The sequence below is a fragment of the Catharus ustulatus genome, chromosome 3, assembly GCF_009819885.2.
Source record: "Catharus ustulatus isolate bCatUst1 chromosome 3, bCatUst1.pri.v2, whole genome shotgun sequence".
Lineage (NCBI taxonomy): Eukaryota > Metazoa > Chordata > Aves > Passeriformes > Turdidae > Catharus > Catharus ustulatus.
Genome location: NC_046223.1, coordinates 8,753,865 through 8,766,084, shown reverse-complemented (window position 1 = coordinate 8,766,084; position 12,220 = coordinate 8,753,865). Strand labels below are relative to the sequence as shown.

Sequence of the window (12,220 nt, the reverse complement as noted above, 5' to 3'; positions counted from 1 at the left end):
AGGCACAGGGTAGGTCTCCAACCATCCCGTGGTGGCTTCCACCATGGTCAGCACGTAGCGCTTGCCTTGGCGGGTCTGAGGCAGTGTGATATAGTCAATCTTCCAGGCCTTCCCGTACTTATATTTGGACCAACGCCCACCATACCAGAGGGGCTTCACGCGCTTGGCTTGCTTGATGGCAGTGCACGTATCACAGTCATGGATAACTTGAGAGATACTGTCCATGGTTAGATCCACCCCTCGGTCTCGTGCCCACTTATACGTGGCATCCCTGCCCTGATGACCGGAGGCATCATGGGCCCATTGAGTCAGGAACAACTCTCCCTTGTGTTGCCAATCCAGGTCTATTTGTGACACCTCTATCTTTGAGGCCTGATCTACCTGCTCGTTGTTCCTCATTAGCCCAACTCTTGGGGACATGGGTATCCACATGATGAATTTTCACAGGTAGCTTCTCTACCCGGGTGGCAATGTCTTTCCACTCATCAGCAGCCCAGATTGGTTTTTCCCTACATTGCCAGTTTGCCTTTTTCCACCTTTCCAGCCAATCGCACAGAGCATTGGCTAAGATCCATTAATCAGTGTAAAGGCAGAGTTTTGGCCACTTCTCTCTTTCAGCAATGTCCAGGGTCAGCTGAACAGCTTTGAGTTCACCAAGTTTACTTGATCCACCTTCTCCTTCAGTAGCTTGTGCAACCTGTCGTGTGGGGCTCCATATGGCTGCTTTCCACTTCCGGTTCATCCCCACGATGCGGCAGGAGCCGTTGGTGAAAAGAGCGTAGCATGTTTCATTTGCTGGCGGTTGGTTATACGGTGGGGCTTCTTCAGCTCGGCTCACTTATTCTTGCTCCTCGTCATTGGTGAGACCAAAATTTTCACTTTCTGGCCAGTTCGTAATTATCTCCAAAATCCCAGGGCGATTTGGGTTTCCGATGCGGGCGTGTTGTGTGATGAGGGCAATCCACTTGCTCCATGTGACATCGGTGGCGTGGTGGGTAGAGGGAACCTTTCCTTTGAACATCCACCCCAGCACTGGTAATCGGGGTGCCAGGAGGAGTTGTGCTTCTGTCCCAATCACCTCTGAGGCAGCTTGGACTCCCTCATAGGCAGCCAAGATCTCCTTCTCTGTGGGAGTGTAGTTGGCTTCAGACCCTCTGTAGCTCCGGCTCCAGAATCCCAGAGGTCGGCCTCGAGTTTCCCCAGGCACCTTCTGCCAAAGGCTCCAGGACAGGCCATGGTTCTTGGCTGCAGAATAAAGCACGTTCTTCACCTCTGGTCCCGTCCTGACTGGGCCAAGGGCCACTGCATGAGCGATCTCCTGCTTGATCTGGGCAAAGGCTTGCTGCTGCTCAGCACCCCAGTGGAAATCGTTCTTCTTACGGGTGACCAGGTAGAGAGGGCTCACAATCTGACTGTACTCGGGAATGTGCATTCTCCAAAAGCCTATGGCACCTAGGAAAGCTTGTGTTTCCTTCTTGCTGGTTGGTGGAGACATTGCGGTGATCTTATTGATGACCTCAGTGGGGATCTGGCGCCGTCCATCTTGCCACTTTACTCCCAGGAACTGGATCTCTCGGGCAGGTCCTTTGACTTTGCTCTTTTTAATGGCAAAGCCGGCTCTCAGCAGAATCTGTATGATTTTCTCTCCTTTCTCAAATACCTCCACTGCTGTGTTCCCCCATACAACGATGTCATCTATGTATTGCAAGTGTTCTGGAGCCTCACCCTTTTCCAGTGCAGCCTGGATCAATCCATGACAGATGGTGGGGCTGTGTTTCCACCCCTGGGGCAGACGATTCCACGTGTACTGCACGCCCCTCCATGTAAAGGCAAACTGAGGCCTGCACTCTGCTGCCAGGGGAATGGAGAAAAATGCGTTGGCAATGTCAATGGTGGCATACCACCTTGCTGCCTTGGACTCCAACTCGTACTGGAGCTCCAGCATGTCCGGTACGGCAGCGCTCAGTGGTGGAGTCACTTTGTTCAATGCACGATAGTCCACAGTCAATCTCCATTCTCCATCAGACTTGCACACGGGCCAGATGGGGCTGTTGAAGGGTGAGTGGGTTTTGCTGACCACCCCTTGGCTCTCCAGCTCATGGATCATCTTATGGATGGGGATCACAGCATCTTGATTCATCCGGTACTGCCGGCGGTGCACTGTTGAGGTGGCAATTGGCACTCGCTGCTCTTCCACCTTCAGGAGTCCCACTGCAGATGGGTTTTCTGACAGTCCAGGCAAGGTATTCAACTGCTTACTGCCCTCTACCGCTACAGCAGCTATTCCAAAAGCCTACCTGAATCCCTTTGGGTCTTTATAACAGCCACTCTGGAGAAAGTCTATGCCTAGAATGTGCGAAGCCTCTGGGCCAGTTACAATCGGATGTTTCTGCCACCCCTCCCCTGTCAGGCTCACCTCAGCTTCCAGCAAAGACAATTCCTGTGATCCCCCCGTCACCCCAACAATGGAAACACGCTCTTCCCCCACATGTTCTGATGGTATTAGGGTGCACTGTGAACCAGTATCAACTAATACCCTGTATTCTTGTGGTTCTGATGTGCCAGGCCATCGGACCCACACCATCCAATAGACTCTGTTATCCCATGCCTCTCCCTGGCTAGAGGAAGGGCCCCTCTAGCCCTGGCTATTATTCCTTTCCTGAACATACATAGTGGAGGTTCCTTCAAGTGGGTCTGACAGATCATCCTCCCTTCTGTAATGCCCAGCACCTTGGTCATGGGAGGTTGAGGCTACCTTCACTTTAGTGTAGCTCCCTCGGTTAGCATTTCTCTCCCTGAGTTTATGCACCCGTGCTGCCAAGACAGAAGTGGGTTTCCCATCCCGTTTTCCCATGTCTTCCCCATGGTCAAGCAGGAAAAAAACATAGGTCAGCTCGTGGGGTGTACCCTCTTTCACTAGCTGGAGGACGTTGGGCTGTAACCTTGGGGTATGAGGCTCGCACTGGTGCTGCCTTGATCTTCCTGATCTCCTCCCTCATCTCACTTATGTCACCTCTCATCCCCCTCACCTCCTTCATCTCCTCCCTTATCCCCCTCACCTCCTTCATCTCCTCCCTTATCCCTGCCTGTATGCAATCCTTGACCATGGCAGAAACCTGGGTCTGCACTACGCCATTCATCATACTGTGAAAATCCCTAAGCTTGTTAGCAACAGAGCTCACTGTTTCTCGGTGCTCATCAGCATTAATCATTGCAATGAAGGTGGTGTATTGAGATGGCCCTCGGTTTGCCAGGTTCCACAGCATGTGACCTGTGCACCTGACCTTGTCAGGGTCATTGTCATGCTGTCCATCCCTCCCAAAGAGTACCTCCAGTACCGCCACCTCTCTCAGCTGTTGGATCCCTTCCTCAACAGTTTTCCAATGCATTCTGTTATGGTACTCCTGCATTCTTTCTTTGTTGACAAACCTCTTTCTTACACTCATTAAAAGCCGCTCCCAGAGGGGAAGTGGGCCTGGCTCCCTTATGAATATCTGGTCCACACCTGAGTCCCGGGACAAGGATCCCAAATTTCTTGCTTCTGTACCATTCAAGTGCACACCTGTACCCATGAGGTCCCAGACCCGAAGTAACCAAGTTGTCAAAGCCTCACAGCCCCGTCGTGCAATATCTTCCCACAGATTGCGGAGATTTTCATGAGACAGGGACTCAGTGATGATTTCAACCTCTGGCTCCCCTGTTGGTTGTGAGGGCCCTCCTCTCTGGTCCTCTTTGTCTAGGTGCCTTGTTTTCATTTTAGACTTTCTAGTTTCCACAGGGGCGACTGCTGCTGGCTGTGAATGCCCTTGCAATTCAGCTGGAACCTGGGCGGATGTAACACCTATGGGTTCCACTACAGCATCACTGGATTCTCCCCCTTTATGGCAGGGCTTGTCACCAGCTGGGGAGAGGTACTCCTTTATCAGCTGGCCCATCTCACTCATCTGCTTCACTAGAAGCCCCACCCACTCCGGGTGGTTTCTTTCTGAGGTGGGCTGTGGGGCAGGGTCAGGCTCTGGGGCAGCATCCCTAGTCTCTGGGGCAGGGTCAGGCTCTGTGGCAGCATCCCTAGTCTCTGGGGCAGGGTCAATGTCTGCAGCACCATCCCTATTTCCTGGAGTAGGTATCAGGGTTGTTATCCAGCTCAATACCCCGTTATCTCTTAATGTTAAACAGGACAAGACTATCAGCAACACCAGCCACTGTACGATATCATTAGCATTCAGAGGAAATCTGAACCCTTCAAAAATGTGGGGGGTAGACCCAAAAATCTGGGTGAAGGGTTGGGAGAGAATTTCCCCTGATGTTATTCCCTCACAGTAGGTGCCATTATTAAAGTAACCCCAAAAACATGCAGTTAGTGTGTGGTATCCCTGAATCCATGTACCCGCCTTCCAAAGGAAGTTAAAAATCCATGAATTCCTCACCTTATCAACCCATAAAGCAAGTTCGATAACAGTCACAGTAGCCTTAGTTACAGAGCCCATGTTTATGTAAGGGTTTGCAAATGGGAGAGATACATGTATGAACACGTGCAGCCCAAACCAGATTAAACTGGACCACATGTTGCTGGACCACATGTTGCTAGCACACAAAAAGACAATCTCAGGCAACTGAAGAACTGTTATTCCTTAACCTCTGCCCCACATGGGGCGCCAAGATCTGTCCTGGTTTAAAGGGACAGTATTGCCAGGAAAAGAAAAAGGCGAGAGGTATTTTTTTTTCAAAAATGGATAGTGAAAAATCCCCTCCCTCCCAGTTTACTATAATTTGGAAATTCAGGAACTCTCAGGTAAAAGCTATGGGTTTGGAATAACAAAATAAGTTCTTTACTGATATATCTACAAGACAAACAAAAAACAACATCAGCTATGAAAAAAGAAATCAGTGACAGAACAGAACGAAACCCAGTCTCAGTCCCTTTCTCCAGTCACAGATGCCCTCCTCCTCCGCACAGTCCGGATGGAGCAGGGCAGGGCAGCCTCGCAGTCGCGGCTGCTGCAGGGGCAGGGGAGCGAGGCAGCACCGGCCGTCCCAGGTGGGAGAAAAAGTGCAGGAAAGAACTCCGCTCACCGTGGGCATCCCGGTTCTCAGCGCTGTTCTCAGAAGCAGGAAGCTTTAGCAGTCGGAGTGCAGGGGCTGGTTCCACCACAGATAAAAACAACCTCTCTCCCTGAGTTCGGGCCGGCGAGCTGCGAGTGTCCCCCCACCCCCGGAAGGACAAAGCAGCCCTCGACCATCCCTTTGTCTTGCGCACTTAACAGCTAAAGGGGAGCCGCCCTGGCCAGCTTAACATAATAATGGGAAAAATTTCTAAAACTCCTAAAAAATTTCTAAAACTCCCCCAGCCCCCAACTTCCCTGAGGAAGACCCAGAGCCTTCATCAGAAATGAGAGCCCTGAAAGGATGAGAGACCCCAACTACTGGTGAAGCATGCACAACACAACATAGTGACATAGATGTTAGGAATAGAAACTAGGAGGAGCTTTCCAGAAGATTCTGTATTAATATGTATTATCATATAGAATACAAGTGAGATTTTTAGCTTGATTGGTTGGGTACGGAGGGAAGGGCCCTACATGTATCCCCAGTCGGTTTTGCTTATGCTTTATTCAAACCTTGAACCTCAATTATATTAGATTACTCACTGCCAAATTTTGTGCATGCTAAAATATATGTAACTAATATACTTGGATTGTATTCATTTTTATACATTTGTTGCTATTAAAAATTGCTGCTAAATTTAACTTTGTTTGCATTTAATTTTGTTTGATTAATTGGACAAATCTAAACGTCCATTCATAACAATGGAGAGGGTCTCTAGCGCAGAAAGGGAGGCATGGCTGGAGTTTCTTTTCTCTGTGCTCTGGCTGAATTCAGGAAAAAAAAGCTGCAAGAGAGGTTTGCAGCACTGATCCTTAAGGACATCCACTTTCCTGAACAACCAGCTCACCCCAGGACCTTGAGACCTCTATTCCATGACCCCTCCCAATGGTGCTGTGAGTTTGTAATTCCTGGGAATGCAGAGAAAAGTAAAATCACGTGCCCAAAATCCAATAGGTATAAAAAGAAATTTGAATCTTCTGCATGCCAGGCACAGGATGAACACTAAAAAGCACCGGGTTCTACTCTCTCAGCTCCAACATACCCAAAAGCCAAAGTAAGCTGTCAGCTTAGACACCAGCAGTCAAGGCAGATTCACAATAGTTGCAGAGAAATAGAAGCAAGAGTAAGAATGATGTGCCACAGCAGATTTTATTGCCACTGTTTGTAGGCTGGTAATTTTTCCACAGCCATGATAATTTCCACTGCAGAAGATGGTTATGTCCCCAAATCCTTCCATGCCAGACAAAACAGGGCTGGGCTCACCGCCATGGAAAACATGCTTCACCTCTAGAGTCCACCAGAAGACAATTCCCTGTCCAGAACTCTCTGTTTTCAAAGTGGAAAAGGATCATCTGTTCCTGTGCAATTTAAAACCAGAAACCTGTTGCTGAAATCAGTTTCTGTGGCTTTAATTGGTTACAGAGACAGCCCTTAAATATAATTATGTTAAACCAGAAAACAGTCACTATTTTTATCAGTAAATTATGAGTAAATAGACCAGGGCAGTTGCAGCATCAAGAGGCAAAAGTGAGGACATGGACACCTGCTTTTCTGTCTAGACCTTTCTGTGACTTGCCAGAGGGTTGCAATCCATATAAACTAATGATAATTAAATATTCCCACTCATTATTCTGTTTGCATCACACAGGAAAAAGTGCAAAGCAGCAGGATCTCAGGATTTATACAAGATGTGCATCTTATTGGCATCCAAATGTTCTTCAACTGCCATTTTTTGCAGAGGCAGTTTTCTGGCATTAACTTATTTCTTCTGAGCTACTGTTTAGAGAAAAGGAACAAAGCCAAGCAGCAACTTGGATCACAGTTCATCCTGATCTCTAACCCCTTTCCCTTCCTTTGAAATTTCAGAGAACTGAGAAAGTCCCAGGCCCTGTAGAGGATAGAAGGTTCAACACCTACAATGGAAAGCCAACCCAAGGGACACCTTCCACCAGATCAGGTTGCTCAGAGCCCCATCCAACTTGGCCTTCAACATTTTCAGGGATGGAGCATCCACAGCTGTCTGTCAGCACCACAGCTGGCACAGTTGTGAATTTATTGATGATCTGCAGCTTCCTGGTCAGCCTGGAATCTTGCTGGCAGCCATGGTCCCTAAGCCCATAAAAGCTGAGACAACAGGGATGCAAGTGAGGGAGAATACCCATCTCTCATTTTCCCTGAGCAGAGGAATTGGATGACAAATGCCCCAATGCACCAAAGTACATTGCTCCTCACACAGACAGTGTTTGTGAGACAGTTCAGATGAATTAAACCATGGGTCTGTGACTGGGACAACACACAGGGAAATTTCAGGTCAAAAAGACAAGGAAATTCTATGTCCATAATACAAGAAATGCTTTCTTTATTAAAAGCAAAGTGTGTAATCTTGTTCAAAAGTACTTTTTCTTCCTCCACACTGTTATTTCAGACTGCATGGAGATTACTTGTTTAAACAAGTGAGTGTACTTTTTCTGTCAAAAACATTAACTCTTGTCTGCTTCCCACTTGAAAATTACTTAAAGAAGCAGGTTGGGTTTTTTTTTTCTATTACAGTGGAAATAAAGTAGGGTCTATCTCCCAAAATAATAACATCCTGTCAACTCTATCAAGCCTTCAAATCTCCTAATCTTCAAATTCCCAGAAAGTTCGCAGGGTGTCATCTTATGTAAAAATGCATTTCAGCCAGAAGGATGTGATATTTAACAAAGCATGGTATTCCTTACTGTACTGTTCAGTCCCTAGAGACACTTGAAATAATTTTTTTAAAAAGCAAATGCAGCTGGTATCCTAGGAGGAACTCTGGGATCTAAGACAACACACCTGTTTTGAGAACATATCATACTTCAAGAAGCTTGCTTCCATTGTGGTACCAGAATCTCTGCCGGCCAAAAAACTCCCCATGCCCTTCCCAGTCCTACAGATCACCTACCCATTTCCCTCCTGCTTTTCCTGCCTCCAGTTAGGTGCACAAATTGTCTTTCCACTACCTAATCATCCTGGAAAGTGTTGCTCCAATTAAACTCAGCAATAAGTAGCCCTACAAATTCTTCTGTACAGGTCAAATATAAGGAGTGCTTCAACTGAATGTGGTCATTATAAAATGAATCAAGAAATAAAACACTGACTACATTAATTGCAATTCTGAAAGCATAGGAAAGACAAAGGCTGTTCTTCCCTGCTATTCTGAGGTTGCTGGTCTTGAGTGCTGCTATCACTTTCCACAAGATATCTAAGAGGCACTTTTTTAGTGGACGGTGCAGTTTGTGGGTACCGACATGGCACTTAATTCTTTGGTAATCAGCTTGGCAGCAATGCACTGAGGACATGTAGGAAGTCCAGTCGTGGACTTTGTGGCTGCTTTTTGCAGCTGTAAGTGCTGGTGCTGGGTTACCTAGGTGAGACATGAAGGGCCACAGGCTCTCTGACCATCTCTGAGAAGTCCCAGGAGACATGGTGGTAGGAACAAATCCATATGAGGAAAGCCAAAGGACATATTAGAATAATGGATGAAGTCAAGGGAGAATTAACAGATTAGCCATGTCCTTCTCATGTCACTAATAATGCATATGAAACATCTACTAGAATACCCAGAATTGCTGAAAAGGCACCACAGTTGCAGCTTGGACTCATATATCCAAGCTGAAGGAAAAATTGAAGAAGTGTTTTCCAGGGCTTCTTTTAAAACAGCAAGAAGTACTGCATAAAAAAACATTTCCCTGTACAAGAACATTAAAAATATGAACATTAACATCTGCATCTTGCTTCACCTCATGTTAAATTTCAGCATAGCTCATGGAAACCTCCAACAGCTGCTCCACAACAGCCCTGAGCACAAGGAAGAGGAGTTCACTGATGGTGGAAAACTGCAGACTGCTCCTAGCCCCATGCCATCTCAAAAAATGTTGTGGAATGGAAAATCTTGTTCCCCTAGAAGGAAACAGGTTTTTTAAAAACACCAAGAGAGAACTATGCTGTTTGCCTGATTGAGACCTTCCACATTTCCAAAGGAGAGAAATTCCAGAGCCGCCTGTTATGAGGAACTCTTCTCCTTGTATTTCTGGTAAGCATCCAGTATCTCCTTGACAACACTTGGATCATCAAGTGTGGTGACATCTCCCATGTTGCTTGATTGTTCAGTGACTACTTTCCTCAGCAGCCTTCTCATGATCTTCCCTGATCGGGTTTTGGGGAGGCGCTTTACCACCTGCAAAGAAGGGAAGGATGCACCTTTAATAGAACTTGAGTCCTGCTGGAAACCATAAGGAAATCTGGCTGGACTATCCTAAGCCTGGCACACTATTTCATGGCCACAGCTCCTTTGAGGCTCCTGGGAAATAGATCATGGAGCACACTACATTATGTCCAAGGAAAGGAGTGTTACTAGCTATACATTTTATTCTTACTTCAAGTGGGCTTTGTTCCACATTGCCATGTCCAGACTGAGTGCCGCATGACACACAGCTCTTTTAGGCATCAGGTCCTGAATATGCTGTCAACTATTAAAATATAATTACACATGGCAACAGGCACCAATGGTGACAAATCTCAATGCATTACCAGAACAGATAGACATATATTTTCAGCTTTACAGGGTAGGAATATAAAGCAACACAATTCTGCACAACAGCTGCAGGGTCTCCTACTCTAGGGATATATCCTGTCGGTTGATATTTCTCTCTGCCTGGTATCTGTCAGCCTACACATCTTCCTTCATAACCAGAACAATCTTAAATGCGTTGGCTATGCCTCCTGGGAAGGACTTACAGCAAATTCAAAGGCTTTAGCATAAATGTGAGCCTGATTAAGAGTTTTCAGACACTGAGCAGAGACACCAATAGGTTTCACATTTTGATACATTATCATGCCAGTAGGCTACAAAATTCTATAGCATTAACTGACATGCAAGGAAAGAGTTAGAGGATTTGTCTGCCAGACTATACCAAAACACAGGGAAATGGAAGCATCCTCTTGCACACCTGCAGGTTCTGGATGCTTGTCCAATCCACTGAGGATATCCTGGGCTGTTCCAAGTTGAAGGAGCCACTCTTGCCTGCTCCTTTTGTATTCTGTTGCCTGTGCCTTGGTGTCCACCTTACATGCATGTGGCTAAAGCAGAGCCCCTCAAAGAAGCATCTGGTCACTGCCTCCAAGAAGAGAGAAGCTAAAGGGCAACTTTGTGAACTCTCCCCTAACATGCAAGAGGGGCTGCTGAAAGGTGAGACAGAGCTTGGAGCTCATCAGTGCTTCCAGGGCCAGGCCTGTTGTGCAACAGAAACAGTCAGTGCTTCAAGGTCTGATGCTGATTATCACTGCAAGCTAGCTGGGCAGTGTCCCTGTCCCTCAGTGCCTCTCTCACATGCAGACAGACCACTGCACCTGCCCTCCACTCCCTGGATCCCTCCAGCCAGTTCTGTTTTCCTGTCTTTTTATGCTGCCAGAGCAGGACAACAGCAGCACTGCAGGAAGGATGGTGAGGGCTGCTTGATGTGACCATTTCCTGTTGCAGGCACCAGTTTCAGTCTCCCACTTACCAGAATGTGGTCAGGCACAGCATACTTTGCTATCTTGGAAGCCACTATGGTTTTGAGTTCTTCTTTGATATGGTCTACATGAGGTGTCTGCTCCTTTAGCACTATGAAAGCAAAGGCACCTGGAAAACAAATCAGCAGAAGCTACAAACCTCATATTAGATACTGTCTAAAAAGACCAAGGATGCTCATTTGAACACCAAAGAAGGTTTCAAATCATTCCTATGCACAGTCTAAGGACTGAAAAGAAAACCATTGATCTTTTTTACAAAAGCAAGTCAGACTACAGCCCTCAAATGATGGCCTAGCCTTTTCTTAGCATCAGGGACTGATCTCAGTGACAATGACAAGTCAACATAAACTACTGAAGTGTTATTGGGATCAAAAGTTGGCCAATGTAAATCAGCTATTTGCATTCTGTTCAAAGGACATTTCTAAGCACAATCCTATAAAAGGATTTTATACCATATACATGAACACTATGTATGGAAATGATGTCATGTCAGGACACTGCTTTTCACATACCTTCTCCTTTGATCTTATGTGGATACCCAACCACAGCTGTCTCAGGGACTTCAGGGTGATCAGCCTTCACAAAAAGTCAAGCAAAAATATACAAATCAGAACTGCTTCAAGCCTTACAGATTTTGTGCAACAACTTGTCATATATTGCTCTCCCCATGACAGATCCTGCTGAAAACTCAACAGGAAAGCTAGATGTCAGCTTTCTACTGCAGGGTCAGCTGGTGCCCATGCCCATGGCCACATCTCAGGGAGCAGCTCTGTACTGGCCCTGCTTTTATACACAAAAATAAGTACTCCTACATCCACTGCTAAGCCCACTGCACACCAAGTTGAATTTGCAACAGCTGGAAACCCTCTTTCTCTTTCTTTATGCATGACCGTGGTCCCAAATGGTGACTGGCCACTGCCAAATCACAAGCAAAATCAGTCTTGAAGTGCTCAGTGCTACAGAGAATTGTGGCCAGCAGAGGGAAAAGTGAAGTTGCCAACATGACAGTCCACACTGGACTTGTGTTTGTAAGTGCCCAAAGCCCACCAGAAAGCAGAAAGAATCAGATTTGTTCAAACCCAAATGCATTTTTGTTATTATTTTGCTACGCAACAATGATTACTTCTGTTGCACTGCAGAGTTTAATTTATATTCTTCTGCAGTAAGAAGTGCACAGGCCAGAAGAAACCACATATCTGCATCCCACACCAAAGAATGGATTACGTTGTCTTAAATTAGATTAAAATATGAAAGCAAACATCATAGAGCAATCTAGGCACAAAAATATTGCTTTTACACATGCACACATACATAGATTGTGAGAGGAACTGGATCCTATAGCTATGATCAGAAACTTGCATAGACAAAATAATCACTCACAGAGGATAAAGTAGGATCCTGTGTTCCATGTGAACACAGCTTAGGTTCATCAGATGTTATATTTAAGCGCCATTTGCACCCAAGGCACATAATATAGAAATAAATATACAAGTCAAGCTTTAAATATAAATACTCCGAGGACTTTTTGTTTTAAATTCCCAGAGATAATATTGTTTTCTCTCAAAATGACAGGCTA

General features: G+C 46.2%; 1 protein-coding gene across 2 annotated transcripts in view; it reads right to left on the bottom strand.

Moving 5' to 3' along the window:
* Window positions 1–6,236: 6,236 nt before the first annotated feature.
* The window catches only part of ACSS1 (acyl-CoA synthetase short chain family member 1), a 30,703-nt gene continuing 24,719 nt past the window's right edge, over window positions 6,237–12,220 (bottom strand). For both annotated transcript variants that reach the window (XM_033056415.1, XM_033056416.1), the window contains exons 12-14: window positions 11,157–11,220; window positions 10,635–10,753; window positions 6,237–9,307 (exon numbers count right to left, since the gene is read on the bottom strand). In XM_033056415.1, coding sequence (XP_032912306.1) covers window positions 9,134–9,307; window positions 10,635–10,753; window positions 11,157–11,220 — 357 coding nt within the window. In that variant the 3' untranslated portion in view covers window positions 6,237–9,133. The remainder of the gene's footprint in view (window positions 9,308–10,634; window positions 10,754–11,156; window positions 11,221–12,220) is intronic.